At 45.6% G+C, this 19,754-nt stretch overlaps 2 protein-coding genes across 2 annotated transcripts; both read right to left on the bottom strand.

The window, feature by feature from the left end:
* Positions 1–6,724: 6,724 nt before the first annotated feature.
* LOC140538988 (vitelline membrane outer layer protein 1 homolog) lies at positions 6,725–9,348 on the bottom strand. Its single transcript, XM_072661568.1, has 4 exons — positions 9,079–9,348; positions 8,138–8,259; positions 7,164–7,277; positions 6,725–7,067 (listed from the first exon to the last, which is right to left on the bottom strand). The coding sequence occupies exons 1-4, from the start codon at positions 9,253–9,255 to the stop codon at positions 6,887–6,889; spliced, it is 594 nt and encodes a 197-aa protein (XP_072517669.1). The 5' UTR covers positions 9,256–9,348; the 3' UTR covers positions 6,725–6,886.
* Positions 9,349–11,962: 2,614 nt separating this feature from the next.
* Positions 11,963–19,678, bottom strand: LOC140539267 (uncharacterized). Its single transcript, XM_072661936.1, has 3 exons — positions 19,632–19,678; positions 13,753–13,850; positions 11,963–13,666 (listed from the first exon to the last, which is right to left on the bottom strand). Exons 2-3 carry the CDS (start codon positions 13,848–13,850, stop codon positions 13,135–13,137), a joined length of 630 nt encoding a protein of 209 aa, XP_072518037.1. The 5' UTR covers positions 19,632–19,678; the 3' UTR covers positions 11,963–13,134.
* Positions 19,679–19,754: the final 76 nt, after the last annotated feature.

Genomic DNA, 19,754 nt, shown 5'->3' with positions numbered 1-19,754 from the left:
GGTGTTGGCTTTCAGTTATTAAGCTACTGGTTTTAAGAAACTGGTGGCAAAGGTTGTCAATGTTGTCTCTTCAGGTTCGGAGACCCGTTTCTTAGACCACTGAAAACTCCAGAATTCCCACCTCACAGGACTAACTGATTAGAAATGTACTGTTCAGTGGTGTTGAAGTGTGCTCCAGCAGAGGGCGCTAGAAGTTGGCGATTCATCATGATCATTGCTAGCTGTAGTTTTAGTTGAAAACCTCGCTCGCTCACTGTCTTCAAGCACTGACTAAAGACCCAGCTCTTCCAAGAGTACTTGGGCGAAGTTTAGTGTTGAGTATTATGGACTCCATGCTGTATTTAGTAGTATCTAATCTTGGAGGTATCTTTTGGATCCTAGCCGATACAAACTAGCTAAGGGGATTTTCATGTAAAAAGTAAAGCACTTTTGTAAGTTGAGTTTAGGTAAGGCTCCTTCTACTCATGCAACACCAGCGCTACTGATTTCCATCTGCATTCAACTGGACAATTTATAGCATTTGGCAGATGCTCTTATCCAGAGTGACTCGGAATATCCAAAGCAAGTGCTGACTGACCCTAAATTCAGCCTACTTTTTAGCCATGACTCTGCCAGAAATGAGCCACACAGTTACCCTAATGCAGCATTTTCCTTCTGAGCAGCTCTAAATTTTCACTGATGGTTGTTTCTGCTTGTGGTAGGAAGCCATTGTCCAGGAATGGGAGATGGCGTGTTAAAAGAGAGATAGGGTGGTGGAGGGTTGCGATGAGTAGAGGTGGTATTAATAAAATGAAAACCTTACATTTACTGATTTAGTATTTCTCTGGTATCATAATTCTACTAAAAAGTCATTTTTAAACTAGCAAAAAAACCAAACACTGACTCCGCCCATCTGAAATCAACAGCATTTACATTTACATTGAAGGCATTTAGCCTAGGCTCTTCTCCAGAGTGACTGACAAAAGTGCTTCACTGTTTACTCAGAAAATACCCTTAGCTAGTTTGTATTGACTAGGATTCAAAGATACCTCTAAGCTTAGACACTACTAAATACAGAAGTCAGTATGGAGACCACAATACTAGACACTACACTTCATTCTTGAAAGACGTAGGTCTTCAGTCTGCGTTTAAAGACAACAAGCAACTCTGCCATTCGGACAACCAGGGGACATTTGTTCCACCCATTCAGTGCCAGGACAGAAAAAAGCCTGGATGCTGATCGGCTTTTGATCATTAGCATCAAGTACGTAGGGGCTGGTCTAGTCTTAGCTTTGAAGGCCAGCGTCAGGGTTTTGAAACTGAACTTAGAAATGCTGTAAACAACCCGTGCTGCTGCATTCTGGATTAGTTGATGGTGTGCAAAGAGAGACCAGCTAGAAGGTTGCAGTAATCAAATCAGTCTTAAAGTGAGAGAAACTGAGAAGAAGACCTGACTGACCACTCTAGAGAAGAATGGTCAAATTCTCCGGATGTTGTACAGGAGAAATCTGCATGACCGAATAACGATAACTGATCATCCATGACAACACCAAGGCTTTGAACTTCTGTAGAAGGAGTGACCAGTGAGTTCTCAAAGGAGATCGTAAGATCATTGTGAGGTCCAGCAGTTCCCAGGATGTAAAGCAGCTCTGTCTTGCCTGGGTTGAGTTTGAGGTGGTGAGCCGCCATCCAAGAAGAGACATCAGTGAGCCATGCTGAGATGCGAGTAGAAACCTGTGTGTCAGATGGTGGGAAAGAAAGGATGAGTTGAGTGTCCTCAGTCTAAGAGAATCCATGGGAGGATATTACTTTACCAAGAGAGCTAGTATAGAGTGAGAAAAGAAGAGGACCAAGCACAGAGCCTTGTGGAACACCGGTGCTTGGCAATGCAAACCAATGACAGAGCCAGTAGTACTGGCTCTGGCAGTAGGCTGGTGAGGACAGAGAGGAGGATCTTGTGTCCTTGTGTCCTGTAGATTATTCCGATGGAGAAAGAGAGACAGTTGAATGTAGACAGAATGTGCAAGGATCTTTGAGAGGAAAGAGAGGAGAGATATCGGTCTGTAGTTGCTGATGCCCAAGCTGTTGGTAGGAGTTGGTAGGAGGGATGAGGAGGAAGGAGAACATGGGACAGGACAGAGAAGACAGACTGAGGTGCATATAGATGAGAGAGTATTTGTAACAGTTTCTAGTGGGAGAGAAGAGAAGGACTGAAAATGTGGAAGAGTGGTCAGGACAGTTAACAGCGAAATGGAGTGACGATTGAGGTAAAGAGTGGAAACACTTGTGGAAGTTGTGGTTGGAGAAGGCGAGAAAGTAGTGATCAGAGAAGTCCAGAGGAGTTCACATCAGCCACATCCAGAGCAGGGACAGGTCTGCTGAGGATTAGGTCCAGATAGCCCATCCACTCCTGTTTCACGGTGTTGGCTTCCAGTTACTAAGCTACTGGTTTTAAGAAACCAGGTTCTCTTCAGGTTCTGAGACCCGTTTCTTAGTCCACTGAAAAGTCCAGCATTTCCACCTCACAGGACTAACTGATTTAACTCTACTGAACTAGTGAAACCGCCAATATTAATCCATATAAATCAACATATTGCTGCTGTCCATTTTTTTTGTTTGTTTGAACCCTGTAGCTGCTCTGTACACAATGTCAGTAATTCTGGAAGACTAGACCAAAAGAAATGCTTGGAATAAACTCTTATTTTACATTGACTTTCATGTTTTGCTTTCTCCTGTAAAGTCCCCATTTTGGAAATATATGTTTTTCATTGGACATCAACGTTATGCACAGGAGTGTCAAATAGATGTTAGAGGTCAGATTAAAAAGTTAAATAGTTTCCTGAAGACCATTTTTGAACATTTTTAGAATCAGATTTCAGATTACAGAAACTGATGTTACAGTTTGTTCTTTACACAAACTGAAGCTTTCACAGACTCATGAGTGTGTACAATTACAAACTTCGCCATTAAAAAAGTTACATTAAAATTCCATGTCTGATCTTGCCCTTGAGTTTTCCCTTCCTGGCCTCCATATCTGTATTTTTGTTCGGGTCTACCATGTGCATTGTTTTGTTTGTGTTCTTGTCTCCTTCCTTGTCTCTGCCCTAGCCCCACCTAGCCATTAGTGCTCCAACCTGTACCATCTTTGTAACATGGTGGTTTAACAAATGAGAAACTACTCACTGCATCAGTTAGGGTTAAATAATAACTTGTTGCAAGCTGAAGCATATAAGCTAACTTATCTGCTTGGTTAAATCCAGATGGTGACCTTTTTATTTATTTATTTATTTTTGACTAGGCAGGTTGTATTTGTTGTTGTTATGGATATCTAAAGGATAAAAAGGATAAAGGTGCACGTATTCGTCACTGTACAGTGTGGACTGTACAGCGAAATGTGTCCTCCGCATTTAACCCATCTGGTAGTGAACACACACTCACACACACACATGTGTTAGGGGCAGTGAGTACACACACACACACCCAGAGCGGTGGGCAGCCAACTCCAGCGCCCGGGGAGCAGAGAGGGTAAAGGGCCTTGCTCAAGGGCCCAACAGTGGCAGCTTGCCGAGCCCGGGAATCGAACCCACAACCCTGTTATCGATATCCCGGCGCTCTAACCGCTGAGCCACCACTGCCCCTCCTGTCCCTGTCCCTCCTGCTGTCTATTCTAGAGACTAACCATAAGCACATTTTATATGTTTCTTATGTGATAAAAATTCTGGTGTATGTCCAATTAGAAGAGTCTCCAGCTTGGCGGATATGGGCTACCTTGGATTCCATAGATCATACTCCTGTACAGACTGGATGAAGGTGTTTTCCCATTTTCCAGCTTCCAGAAGCAGTAGAGCTACTGTAGAGCTAAACCCAGTCAGGGAAATTGAAGCATCAGCCTAGCTCGAACTGTAAATATTTTGAGAACTTTTATTTTTATCTCACTAATCAAGGAAAAATTACGTTTTTACAGCGTCTTGGGTATCTAACCCTTCTGGGAAACTGGGAAGCTGAGAAACACCTCTCCAACTGGGTGGATTGAGCTTGCTTCAGGGTTGTGTTGCAGCCAGTGGCACGGGGACCATTTCGCTTCATGCCTTTTGGAAATTACCTCATACGTACTCAACCTGCAAGCACATCACTGTTTACTGTAGAATCTTCTTTTGTTCTTTTGTCCAACGAGGTGAAATTAGAGATAGAGATGCCATACTTTTCTACCACTCGCTCAACTTTAGAAGGCCTTGCTCATTAGGCTAGATGGTGAAGAAGAATGCTCAACTCTGCAGGACCTCCTCTGGTAGGGCTAATCCATCTCAATCATCTCAAAACTCCTTAATTCATAACCTCAACATATTTCTATCAAATGGCTGTAACAGGGACACAATGTCCAGCACATCATGTGTTAAATCATTGGCTACTCCGGATCGGTACAGAATCAACTGTTTCGGCAGCGTGACCATCTACTTGCTACTACCAGCTGCCTGTCTTGCTGGATCTGAGTGGTAAAGCCATGGGGAATTAAGAGTCAGCTTCAATTCTGGGGGGAAAACCTGATTCAATATGTAAACATCATACTGTTTGTCCCTTTGTCTTCACTGTCTGCAAAGTCAATGTTTGAGTCTATAAAAAAACACTATACAGTTCTAGTTAAGTGTTACACCCCTGGTCTGAGAGCCAGTATTGACATTTGTAAGTCATTTTATGTAATATTACAGAGGCTTTCACTGGAGTCAATTGCTGTACTCAGTAGTCCAGGGCAAAAGGCTCAGCAACGATGTCAGCAATGATTGACACATTGCTAGGACAATGCTTTTTTATTTTGCCGTTAAGTTCGACGTGGAAATTTAGTGCTTAGTGTTGCAGTGTGATGTCTCTTCCAGCAGGGGCACTAAGGTCAACTAACAGCTGGAAAACAACTTCAACTGGGTGGATCGACCTTGCTTCAGGGTTGTGTTGCAGCCAGTGGCACGGGGACCATTTTGCTTCATTCGCTTCATCTTTTACTTGCTCAACCATCCAGAGTAACGGATATTGTGACCAATTTTGACCAGGGGTGCCCAAACGTTTGCAAATGAACTCTACAATATATACAGTGAGTCCAAGAAGTATTTGATCCCTTGCTGATTTTCTTTGTTTGCCCACTAATAAAGACACTATCCTTCTGCACTTTTAATGGTAGATATATTCTAACATGGAGAGACAGAATATCAAGACAAAAATTCAGAATATAATTTTAAAGAATATATTTTAATTAATTTGTATTTCAATGAGGAAAATAAGTATTTGATCCCTCTTGCCAAACACACTCAATACTTAGTGGCAAAGCCTTTGTTTGCAAGCACAGCGGTGAGACGTTTGTTGTAGTTAACCACAAGTTTAGCACACACACCAGGGGGAATTTTGGCCCACTCTTCTTTGCAGATCCTCTCTAAATCATGAAGGTTGGTGGGCTGTCGCTTGGCAACTCTGACCTTCAGCTCCCTCCATAGATTTTCGATCGGATTGAGGTCTGGCGACTGGCTGGGCCACTCCATGACCTTAATGTGATTTTTCTTGAGCCAATCCTTTGTTGCCTTTGCTGTATGTTTAGGGTCGTTATCATGTTGGAAGACCCAACCACGGCCCATTTTCAGATCCCTGGCAGAGGGGAGGAGGTTGTCCCTCAGGATTGTGCGGTACATGGCTCCATCCATCTTCCCAGTGATGCGGTGAAGTAGCCCTGTACCCTTGGCAGAGAAACACCCCCAAAACATTATGCTTCCACCTCCATGCTTGACGGTGGGCACAGTGTTCTTGGGGTCATAGGCAGCATTTTTCTTCCTCCACACATGGCGGGTGGAGTTGAGGCCAAAAAGTTCAATTTTGGTCTCGTCTGACCACAAAACCTTCTCCCAATAACTTGGTTCATCTTTCAAATGATCATTGGCATACTTGAGGCGCGCCTCCACATGTGCTCTCTTCAGCAGGGGTACCTTTCGGGCACTGCAGGATGTGAATCCATTGTTGCGCAAAGTGTTGCCAATTGTTTCCTTGCAAACTGTGGTCCCAGCTGCCTTCAGGTCATTTGCTAACTCCTGCCGAGTGGTTGCAGGACGATTTCTGACTGTTCTCAGCATCATTGCCACCCCACGAGGCGAAATCTTCTTTGGAGCACCGGGCTGAGGTCTGTTGATTGTCATGTTATACTCTTTAAACTTTCTGATAATTGCACCAATAGTTGTTACTTTCACATCCAACACCTTACTAATCTTTTTGTAGCCCATTCCAGCTTTGTGAAGGTCAACAATTCTGACTCTGAGGTCCTGTGACAGCTCTTTGGTTTTACCCATGTTGGAGACTTGAAATCTGTGTGATCTGTCTGATTCTGTGGACAGGTGTTTTTCACACAAGTGATTAGTGAGAACAGGTGGCTTCAGGTCAGGTAACAAGTTGATTGGGAGTGTCTAACTGGTCTGTAAAAGCCAGAACTGCTAATGAATACTAAGGGATCAAATACTTATTTCACTCCATGAAATACAAATCAATTAATATATATTCCTTAGATTTATTTTCTGGATTTTCTTTTTAATATTCTGTCTCTCCATGTAAGAATACATCTACCATTAAAAGTATAGAATGATCATGTCTTTATTAGTGGGCCAACGAAGAAAATCAGCAAGGGATCAAATACTTCTTGGACTCACTGTATATATATATATATGTTGTTGTTATTGATATCTCATGCTGCCGATTCTAGAAACTACCCATAGACACATTTTAACAAAGCATATTTATTTAAACTGCCTCTTATTCATATTATTAATTAATAAACATCTTTTTGTGGACACATGTAGGGCGGTTTGATAACAGCAGGCCTTCACTATCTTAAAAACCACAGACATTAAAGCTCTTCAGCTGAGCTAAATGTCTTCGTACTTCAAGCGCAGCAGAAGAAACGGACGTCGTTGAGAGAGGTGTCGTCTCCTGACCCTTGCGGCCCCTCTATTTTCGTCTGGATGCCACAGATCCCTGTTTCTGTGCACCACTTGCTCCAGCCGCCCCAGCTACCCCAGTTCGTGCCGGCACCGGTAAGCTCCTCCCCTCCGGTGCATTGGAACCTGGTGGAGATACAACGTCCAGAAAATGATCAGATTACGAGATGAGATCAGAGAGTCAGTGAGAGTCATTCATGAATCTGAAATGACGGCCTTTACTTTATGTTGTTGGCAGCCGTATCGTCACCGTTTCCTTGAGGGGGCTCGACCAGTAGCTGGAAGTTCTTCAGCATCCCAGTCTGGCACCATTTAATATTTGTCCATGTACCCCAGCTGGTAAAAGTGCACAAACAAAGGGAGTGTTGCATCAAATTCAAACAGCATCTACAGCATGTTCTGCTCCACATACTATTATACAGTATATCCAGCATGCCACAATTACCATCATGTGCTATATACAAGCCCAGGACTTGACTCAACCAACGTCAGCCACTAAGCCGATCACACTGATCTCACTTTCTTAGGCCTTCACAGTACGATAGTGCTAGTACTTGTCCAAGGACTATTATTGGTGAAGTCTAGTGTGGTGGGCTTGTCCAGCCAAGGAACTAAACCCTAGTCTACCACAATTACCCACTACACTAAACCAACTGATGCTACTTGCTCTTTCACATTGATCAGTTGATTGTTAAAGCTTACTAATGCCCATCTATTGAAAGCAAGGAAAGCATCAGATATCAAAAAAGACCTTTTGACACTTTTTTCTGCTATATAGAACCATATTTTAAAAGGTCCATTAAATAGAGTGTCCACATCTATTGGGACTTAGAAAATCTGGGATTTCAAAACAGCCAGAATTTCTAAATTGCTTCAAATGTCTGGGAATCGCCTTTAATTTCTTGTTGACATGTGGCTCTCTACAGAACCTCTTGACAAACCCTTTATTAAGAGTGTGATATCTTAATGCTAAATATACACAAGTCTACAACTGCAGGTTCTTGAGGAACGCTATGTACATTTCGGTAAACATTTATTTTTTTAATGAGGGGATCTTTGTGGTAAGAATCAGCCCAAACTGAAATTTGTCCAACTATGAGTTGCAGGTTGGTCAAGAATGCTGAACCTTTATTCATGAAGATGAAATGAAATCAAGAATGAAGGTAGGAGGATCATTTCATTTCTAAGCCACTCACCTTCCTGTGCCAGATGTTGCCGTGGTGTAGACTGAATAATGTGATCTGCCTAAGGGCGTGTTAACACAGTGAAGGCGAATTCCATTCAAGGCTGTGTCATCTCCATCGATGGCGTACTCGACCTGCAAGCACATCACTGTTTACTGTAGAGTCTAATCACCATCAGGTTTTGAATCTGATGCAGGCAGCAGCTACAGGAAGCCAGTAAAGAAAGAACGCAGTAGTGGAGATGAACATGGCTTAATTAGTGTTAACTTATTTCTCTTGGAACGTTCAGAAATCTTATGAGGAACCTGGAATCAGTCTCTTGTCGCTTCTGCTTTTGCTTTGTGTGAAAGTTTTGTTATTCAACCCCATTGATTCAACCAGATTGTATTCTGTATATTTTACTGTTTGTTTCATTTGTGTTTTATGTTGTAAAAGGTTGTGAATTGTCTGTTTCAAATGTTGAAACTGATGTTTTAGGCTAGGCCAGGCTTCCCTCGGAAATGAAGATGAAGTCATTCTGTCTCAACGGGACCGACCTGGTTAAATAAAAGGTAAATAAAATATTTTTTTTTATAATTTATAATAATACTATAATATTGCTTATTTTTGTTTTGAGCAGGAAAATGCGATTGTGATTAATAGCAGCGAATTGCACAATTAATTCATAATGTTTTCATCGATTGACAGTCTTAAAAAAAATCTACAAATTGAGAAAATTCATAAATCCTAAAAATAATTACAATTATTTTGACACTTATTGAGTTTGTCTAGTTTTGTCTAGCTTGTTGTTGAGCTTCTTACAGTACATTTATGTACATTTTTTTTTTACTGAACAAATTCTTTAAAACATTTGACCTGTTTGTTAATTTTGTCAGTAATATTTCCTCTAGGCCAGGTTTACAGAGCCCCCTGGTGGACAAAATCAGAGCTTGCCTTAAAAGGATCAGACTTACCTTAAGACTGAAGCCTGCAGCGTAATAGCCCTTTGGGCACATTTCTTTCTGGGACCATTCACCCCAGGGGGCACCATTAGGAACGGTGAGTGTTGTCTTAATGGGCCTCTGTCCTCTAGCGTAGGATCCAAACGAGACCAGAAGCAGAGTCACTGTGATGTAAACCAGCTGATGCATGATTGGTGCTGCCTCAGTGGATCCTCAAAGAGAAGTCTTGTGGATTTCCTTTTCCCTTCTGTCCTCGTTCCACCCTGTCACTGTGGGTCTAGAAGAGCTGTGTGAAGAGCCCAAACCCGAAGCTGCTTTATATCAGGTCAGGACTCTGACAGCTCCTGAGTGTAGCACATGTTCCAGCTGTCCCATTGCCCTTCCTGGCAGGACCTCTGTGGCGATTTCCCAACCATGTTGTTCTTGTTTTGAGAGTCACGTCAAGAGTGCACACACACAAACACTCTTGCTGGCTGATTTGGACAGGATGAAGCTGCTCTGCTGAGAACTCCTTCATATATGCATTTAAACTGATACGGTACCAAGGCACAGTGGTTACGTTCAGCTGTTGTTAGGAGCAGCTCCCATCTGATTCAAAACCCTGACGCTGGCCTACAAAGCCAAGAATGGTCAAAAGCCTGATCTGCACCAAGAGCCCTTCCTGCTGCAAGTATGGGCTCGGCTTGACCCGACATTCTTTAAGATCCGTAAGGTAGCAGGGGTGAGGTGGGGTGGAGGTTGTGGAAGTGGAGGAAGTGGAATCCTCAGAACAAGGACCAAAGCCCAGGACCCAGGCAAAAGCCCAGGACCCCCGGCCAAAGCCTCATCTCCATACCCTCAGCATGATCATATCTAAGCCCCAGCCCAAGGCCCAGCCCAAGCCCCAGCCCAAGCCCCAGCTCCATACCCTCAGCATGATCATATCTAAGCCCCAGCCCAAGGCCCAAGCCCCAGCCAAAGGCCCAAGCCCCAGCTCCATACCCTCAGCATGATCATATCTAAGCCCCAGCCCAAGGCCCAAGCCCCAGCTCCATACCCTCAGCATGATCATATCTAAGCCCCAGCACAAGGCCCAAGCCCCAGGTAACAGCCCAAGCTCCATACCCTGGAGCGTCCAGGCTTTTTTCTGTCCAGCACCGAAGTGGTGGAACGAACTTCGCCTGGGAGTCCAACGCTCACTATCTTCAAACACCCAGACTGAAGACCCACTTCTTCCAAAATTACTTGGGTGAAGTGTTGTGCTGAGTATTATGGTCTCCATACTGACCTCTGTATTTAGTGGTATCTAAGCTTAGAGGGATCTTGTGGATCCTAGTCTATTCAAACTAGCTAAGGGTTTTTTTCTGAGTACACAGTGACTCACTTTGCTAAGTCGCTTTGGAGAAGAGTGTCTGCTAAAAGTCTTAAATGTGAAAGTAAATGAGAGGGTGCCAAAAGCAGTGCCATAAATTCTGCAATGATAAAGAATTGGGGTAAAATATTGATACGATTAATAACATAACATTTTAATAACAGGCCTGGTGCATGCATTCAGTTCACCATATCCAGTGGGAGCCTCACAAATGGGCAGGCTGGGATAGCTTCATCCCTCATCCTCCAGACATTTGTCTAAATCTTAGAGCGCCGTACATCTGGAGTGTGAGGTTGTCTACCTCTGGGCAAGTCACCTATTTAGCCTAGCGCCTTTCTGAACAGTGGTACGGACAGGAGTATGTTTCGTAGTCCGGCATAGTTGGCTCCCTGTAAGGTTCCAACACACAAACAATACGACTACACCATAAAACTCAGATTACTTTACCGCAGACATTTCTTAATATCCAGCTCAATAACAGGCATGTCAGTGTTATGTAGTAGGACACCTAATGAACTACGTTTAGGGTTTTTGTGGCCATTTCTTTGTTCAGTTTTCAGCCTGGAGATGCGATTTGTCACTTTTAAAAGTTGTTATGGACATCAACTCATCTCATCTCACCTTTCTGGACATAAGATTTCTGTATTTCATATGTCTCTCAGCGGTTAGAGGGTTGTAGGTTCAATACCCGGGCTCAGCAAGCTTCTGCTGTTGGGCCCTTGAGCAAGGCCCCTTCACCCTCTCTGGTTCATCCGTGTCCAACATTAATGGTGTATATGGTTGTCTTGGTATCATTTATTCATACTAACTTATATATACACTGTTATTTACAGGGTACCTCGAGAACCTGGGCAGTCGGAGGCTTGTGCATGTTTAGATACGTACTGTAGTGTAATGTAGGATGCTGCACTTTGCTCCATGAAAATAGGACACGGTGAGTAATTCTCGCAAGATTATGTAATCATTGGGATGACTGGCAATCATTAGTTCTTATGTAAATACTGGGAAAGCACACAAACAAGGTCCTCTGTTTGAGCGTGAAGTTACAAGCATTTCCACCAAGCCAGCAGTTCAGTGACCATTCCCTGCAGTCAGTCAGTGATGGTTCCTAGCATCACTATGACCCCCCCCCCCCCCCGCCCAATACTCATGCCTGTTGGGTTCAAGAGTATTATTTTTACATTTGTTTACATTTGTAAATTTGACCATGGCCCTGTGACCCTTCCCTGCAATCAGTGATGGTTCCTGGCATGGGCAGTGTAGGAAGTTCCTTAGTGTGGCAACTTGCCAGGGGTGGCACCAGCTGAAATGTGTGCCTTTCTGCAGTTCCCCCAGTTAAGACGAGGAGGGTCTTCAGTCTGCATTTGAAGGCAACGAGCGACTCTGCCATTCGGAAACCCAGGGGAAGTTTGTTTCACCACTTCGGTGCAGGACAGAAAGAAAGCCTGGACACTCGTCTTCTGAGGATCTTGCAGGGTGGTGGGTCAGAGCTGTACTTGAAGCTCTGCATCAAGAGACTTTGGAGTAGTAATGACACGAAGTGTGGTGAATAATTGCACTTTTATTTATTTAAAAAAAAAAAAGTGGACACACCGCACTGGAGTGTGGCTGAAATCAACAATTACATTTTAGTTTGATACACTTTTTGATCCAAAAAAAGTATCCAAAAATATTCAAACACTTTAATACATTAAATTCATAGCAGCTGGAATCTAACACTATAGAGTATCTACAAAAAAGTGCATTTACTGAAAAAACATACAGAATGGTTGCCCAAATTGAGTGGTTCCCAGCTTCAGGCAGTTGCTAGGCGGTCACTAGGATGAGACGGTTCACTAGGTAAATGCTAGATGCTTGCTATTGTATCCCAGTTGGTTGCTGTGGCGTTAGTAAGTGGCTGCAAGATATACTATATGGACAAAAGTATTTGGACACCTGCTCATTCATGGTTTCTTCTGAATGCATCCTGCTGTTGTTGGAGTAACTGTCTCTCCTGTCCAGGAACAAAGGCGACAAGAGCTCATTCCCCGACTCATTCCAAAAGTACCGGCTGGAGCACCTTTGAGTCATCATTCCAGAGAACCAGAGGGGCTTTATACCCCTCTAGCCCAAGGCAGCATGGTGCCAATAGGTTCATGTTTATCTCCTCCTGCAGAGAGTCCTATTCTATTGGCAGTACTTCTCTACAAGGTCTAGACTAGATCTGTGTCAGCAATGGGTTCAACGTAAAGTAGCTGAATGCATTCATTAGCAGGGGTGTCCACAAACATTTGTAGATGTAGTGGAGGCCTGTTGCCAAGTGGTTACTCTGGTACCCCATGCGGTTGGTTGGGTGTTACTGGTGTATTTGCACAAATGTTTGCACCCCATTCATTACTAAGGAGACAACAGTCTGATCTCTGGAGTTGGAGAAAGGGTACATCCAATCACAAAGCTGTGTACAAGCCTAATCGAACAGAGCAGACGCGTTAGTCGCCAGGAAGTGGGCGGAAAAATAAGAATTTAATCAAAAGAAAAATCTGATTATTATCCAATTGATCCGATATCAAAACTGTCGTCCAATCTAGGGGTTATTCATTCCGGGTAGGCTACGGAAACCCACCCTGACCTGCAACTTAATGAACAAATAACTAAGTACAGATGGATCGAAGTCCAAGGAAGGCATCTGGAAACATCTGAAAACACTGGTAGACGTCCACTGTCCTCCTTTAGGTGCGCTAAATATGGCACACCTCAACCTCTTCACCGTTTATCTGGAGAACCTGTCCCACGAGCGGCTGACCTTCATATTTCACCAAGATGAACTTATTCAGATCGGTCCCGTCTTGGACACCGGCTGAGGGTCTGTCTGTCCTGGAGTTGACCGCTGTGGTTTTGTGATGTTGGCAGATGTGTGGTCTGGTGCAGGAGCAGGAGACCTCCCAGTACGTGATGTTCCCTGGTTCGGTGGAGAAGACCCGGTGTATCGCCAGAGTTCCATTTACAGGAGGCTCGCCGGACCTCCTGACGTCAGGCTGCCGGACATCTACACTGATTCGAGCATTCTGTCCATCAGCGTTGGGAGGGAGTTCTACTGGAGCTGTAGCCGCTGAGTCAAGATTCCTTAATGATTCCTCCGTAGCTTTTTTCCTCTCCCTGTACTTTCTCTGGTATTGCTTCCACTGCTGCCTCACTTTTTCCTTTTCAGTTCTGGACAGCTGGCTAATGAGGGGTCTCCCAATTCTCCCCTCTCTCTTCCTCCGCTCGTAACTAGAAAACACGAGACACGGCGATAACTGCAAAATTCGAAACTTTATTAAGCCAGACGTGCGTTCGGGTCGATCCAGACGCATTACCTCTCTTTTCGTTTCGCGAGGTGAGCTTCCCATGCCTCTGGGTCCTTTTTAATGCGCTCCCTGAATCGGGCCGATTTCTCCTTACTGGATAGCGGCATCTGACGGGATGTTGAACATGAAAAGGCTTGAGAGTGTAGAACATCGCCCACGTCAGACTGATGAACATTTCTAGAATGGATTTAGATTATCTCAGAGCTTTTAATGACATTAGTACGTTCAGGTCCAACAGGCTTCAACCTGGACGCCTGTTTTAGCATTTGGCTTTGCTATGGAACTGGAGATGCTTCCATCTGCAGGGCCGGAGAGAGAGCCGCAGCGCTAGACCAGCAGTTTCAGACCAGCGGTTTTGAGGTGTGCCGTAGTTTAAGACGAGCGCCACCGTGCTATGAGACGCTGTTTCGTCTAAAACCTCTAGAACTCTAGAACTACAACGTAGCGCTCACATGACTACAACGTAGCGTTTACATGACTACAACATAGCACTCACATGACCACGACTACAACGTAGCGCTCACATGACTACAACGTAGCGTTTACATGACTACGACATATCGCTCACATGACCATGACTACAACGAAGTGCTCACATGACTACAACGTAACGTTTACATGACTACAACGTAACGTTTACATGACTACGACATATCGCTCACCTGACCACAACTACGACATAGCGCTCACCTGACCACGACTACAATCTAGCGCTCACATGACTACGACATAGCGCTCACATGACCACGACTACAACGTAGCACTCACATGACTACAACGTAGCACTCACATGACTACGACATAGAGCTCACATGACCACGACTACAACGTAGCGCTCACATGACTACAACATAGCGCTCACATGACCACGACTACAACGTAGCGCTCACATGACTACAACGTAGCGTTTACATGACTACAACATAGCGCTCACATGACCACGACTACAACGTAGCGCTCACATGACTACAACGTAGCGTTTACATGACTAGGACATATCGCTCACATGACCATGACTACAACGAAGTGCTCACATGACTACAACGTAACGTTTACATGACTACGACATATCGCTCACATGACCACGACTACAACGGAGAGTTTACATGACTACGACATACGACATATCGCTCACATGACCACGACTACAACGTAGCGTTCACATGACCACGACTACAACGTAGCGCTCACATGACTTCAACATAGCGCTCACTTGACCACGACTACAACGTAGCGCTCACATGACTACAACGTAACATTTACATGACTACGACATATCACTCACATGACTACGACTACAACGTAGCACTCACCTGACCACGACTACAATCTAGCGCTCACATGACGACATAGCGCTCACATGACCAAGACTACAACCTAGCGCTCACCTGACCATGACTACAATCTAGCGCTCACATGACCACGACTACAATCTAGCGCTCACATGACCACGACATTGAGCTCACCTGACCACAACTACGGCATAGCGCTCACCTGACCACGACTACAATCTAGCGCTCACATGACTACGACATAGCGCTCACCTGACCACGACTACGACATAGCGCTCACCTGACCACGACTACAACCTAGCGCTCACCTGACCACGACTACAATCTAGCGCTCACCTGACTACGACTACAATCTAGCGCTCACCTGACCACGACTACAACCTAGCGCTCACCTGACCACGACTCCAACCTAGCGCTCACCTGACCACGACTACGACATAGCGCTCACCTGACCACGACTACGACATAGCGCTCACCTGACCACGACTACGATCTAGCGCTCACCTGACCACGACTACAACCTAGCGCTCACCTGACCACGACTACGATCTAGCGCTCACCTGACCACGACAACAATCTAGCGCTCACCTGACCACAACTCCAACCTAGCGCTCACCTGACCACGACTACAACCTAGCGCTCACCTGACCACGACTACAACCTAGCGCTCACCTGACCACGACTACAACCTAGCGCTCACCTGACCACGACTACGACATAGCGCTCACCTGACCACGACTACGACATAGCGCTCACCTGACCACGACTACAATCTAGCACTCACCTGACCACGACAACAATCTAGCGCTCACCTGACCACGACTACAACCTAGCGCTCACCTGACCACGACTACAATCTAGCGCTCACATGACCACGACTACAACCTAGCGCTCACCTGACCACGACTACAACCTAGCGCTCACCTGACCACGACTACAACCTAGCGCTCACCTGACCACGACTACGACATAGCGCTCACCTGACCACGACTACGACATAGCGCTCACCTGACCACGACTACAATCTAGCACTCACCTGACCACGACAACAATCTAGCGCTCACCTGACCACGACTACAACCTAGCGCTCACCTGACCACGACTACAATCTAGCACTCACATGACTACAACGTAGCACTCACATGACTATGACATAGAGCTCACATGACCACGACTACAACGTAGCGCTCACATGACTACAACATAGCGCTCACATGACCACGACTACAACGTAGCGCTCACATGACTACAACGTAGCGTTTACATGACTACAACATAGCGCTCACATGACCACGACTACAACGTAGCGCTCACATGACTACAACGTAGCGTTTACATGACTAGGACATATCGCTCACATGACCATGACTACAACGAAGTGCTCACATGACTACAACGTAACGTTTACATGACTACAACGTAACGTTTACATGACTACGACATATCGCTCACATGACCACGACTACAACGGAGCGTTTACATGACTACGACATACGACATATCGCTCACATGACCACGACTACAACGTAGCGTTCACATGACCACGACTACAACGTAGCGCTCACATGACTTCAACATAGCGCTCACTTGACCACGACTACAACGTAGCGCTCACATGACTTCAACCTAGCGCTCACCTGACCACGACTACAACGTAGCGCTCACCTGACCACGACTACGACATAGCGCTCACCTGACCACAACTACGACGTAGCACTCACCTGACCACGACTACAATCTAGCGCTCACATGACTACAACGTAGCATTCATGCGACTACGACTCCAATGTAGCGCTCACCTGACCACGAATACAATCTAGCGCTCACCTGACCACGACTACAACCTAGCGCTCCCCTGACCACGACTACAATCTAGCGCTCCCCTGACCACGACTACAATCTAGCGTTCACCTGACCACGACTACAACCTAGCGCTCACCTGACCACGACTACAATCTAGCGCTCACATGACTACAACGTAGCGTTCATGCGACTACGACTCCAATGTAGCGCTCACCTGACCACGAATACAATCTAGCGCTCACCTGACCACGACTACAACCTAGCGCTCACCTGACCACGACTACAATCTAGCGCTCACCTGACCACGACTACAACCTAGCGCTCACCTGACCACGACTACAATCTAGCGCTCACCTGACCACGACTACAATCTAGCGCTCACATGACTACGACATAGCGCTCACCTGACCACGACTACGACATAGCGCTCACCTGACCACGACTACAATCTAGCGCTCACCTGACCACGACTACAACCTAGCGCTCACCTGACCACGACTACAACCTAGCGCTCACCTGACCACGACTCCAACCTAGCGCTCACCTGACCACGACTACAACCTAGCGCTCACCTGACCACGACTACAATCTAGCGCTCACATGACTACAACGTAGCGTTCATGCGACTACGACTCCAATGTAGCGCTCACCTGACCACGAATACAATCTAGCGCTCACCTGACCACGACTACAATCTAGCGCTCACCTGACTACGACTACAATCTAGCGCTCACCTGACCACGACAACAATCTAGCGCTCACCTGACCACAACTCCAACCTAGCGCTCACCTGACCACGACTACAACCTAGCGCTCACCTGACCACGACTACGACATAGCGCTCACCTGACCACGACTACAATCTAGCGCTCACCTGACCACGACTACAATCTAGCGCTCACCTGACCACGACAACAATCTAGCGCTCACCTGACCACGACTACAACCTAGCGCTCACCTGACCACGACTACAATCTAGCGCTCACCTGACCACGACTACAACCTAGCGCTCACCTGACCACGACTACAATCTAGCGCTCACCTGACTACGACTACAATCTAGCGCTCACATGACTACGACATAGCGCTCACCTGACCACGACTACGACATAGCGCTCACCTGACCACGACTACAATCTAGCGCTCACCTGACCACGACTACAACCTAGCGCTCACCTGACCACGACTACAATCTAGCGCTCACCTGACCTCGACAACAACCTAGCGCTCACCTGACCACGACTCCAACCTAGCGCTCACCTGACCACGACTACAATCTAGCGCTCACCTGACCACGACTACAACCTAGCGCTCACCTGACCACGACTACAACCTAGCGCTCACCTGACCACGACCACAACCTAGCGCTCACCTGACCACGACCACAACCTAGCGCTCACCTGACCACGACTACAACCTAGCGCTCACCTGACCACGACTCCAACCTAGCGCTCACCTGACCACGACTACAATCTAGCGCTCACCTGACCACGACTACAACCTAGCGCTCACCTGACCACGACAACAATCTAGCGCTCACCTGACCACGACTACAACCTAGCGCTCACCTGACCACGACTACAATCTAGCGCTCACCTGACCACGACCACAACCTAGCGCTCACCTGACCACGACCACAACCTAGCGCTCACCTGACCACGACTACAACCTAGCGCTCACCTGACCACGACTACAACCTAGCGCTCACCTGACCACGACTACGACATAGCGCTCACCTGACCACGACTACAATCTAGCGCTCACCTGACCACGACTCCAACCTAGCGCTCACACGACCACAGCGTAGCGCTCACACAGCTACAACAAAGGCCTCTCATAACCCTACATGAACCACAACACAGGGCCCACATGACTACACGTGGTGCCTACGTCAACAGGGGGTGGGCTTACTGACGCCAACCAATCACAGGAGAGCGCGTAGTGCTCAAACTGACCCGCAGTCTTAGGGAACCTAACCATCGGATTAAATATAGCCACGTTATAAGCGACTATAAGGGCTTTTTGTTGTTAAGGTGGTATTTATTAGTTGTAGAGTTTCCCTATAGAAACTATGAGCTAGAACCCAAACAACCCTTTTTAAGCAAATTTGTACCCCAAACGATTTAGCTAGCTAACGTAAAATAGCGAGATATATATATATAACCTATAACCTTTAAAATTTTTTTTTTTTTTAATATTTAAAAGGTCTAGTTATATTAATTTGTAGAATTACGAATAAATGTAAATGGAGTAATGCATTAAAAAAAATATATATATATATATATATATATATATATTTATTTATTTATTTATTTTTTTTTTATGCATTACTCCATTTACATTTATTCGTAATTCTACAAATTAATATAACTAGACCTTTTAAATATTAAATATTAATTAAATATCTAACAAAAAAAAAAAAACCTGCTTAGACAGGCATCCTTTAGCTACGTAGCTAACAAGCGAGCTAACCTGTCGTTCGCTAAATGACAGTTAATAATAAAAACAACAGACATCTTGGCTGGTTAGCTGAGGTGGTTTAGGAGGCTTTAGTGAGCTTTAATAAGAGGCAAACACGCCCTGGAACCGCTGGTCTGCAGCTGCTGAGCTAGCGCTAGCACTGCGGCTGGCTCTCCGCCTCTGCAGCGCAACTCACACACTTTAAGACTTGGGCGATAAAGTAACGCTTTCTAGGTTTACACTGATTTCACCACCCGACGAGGACAGCGCACCAGCCCTCCTCCGAGCTGAGAGTAGATCACGTTTGAGAGAGAAAGAGAGAGACCTACAAACCTTTTCACTCAGGCACAAGTGCTGGTGCTAAGTCACTCGGGGTCCTGTTGACAACGCAATGATGCCTTACCTGCGCTTCATAATAAAAGTCCCGTGCGTACCTTTCTGACAGCCTGACGTTTG

Source organism: Salminus brasiliensis, chromosome 18, assembly GCF_030463535.1.
Source record: "Salminus brasiliensis chromosome 18, fSalBra1.hap2, whole genome shotgun sequence".
Taxonomy (NCBI): Eukaryota; Metazoa; Chordata; class Actinopteri; order Characiformes; family Bryconidae; genus Salminus; species Salminus brasiliensis.
The sequence above is the reverse complement of the archived record's forward strand: the minus strand, read 5'-3'. Positions and strand labels throughout refer to the sequence as shown.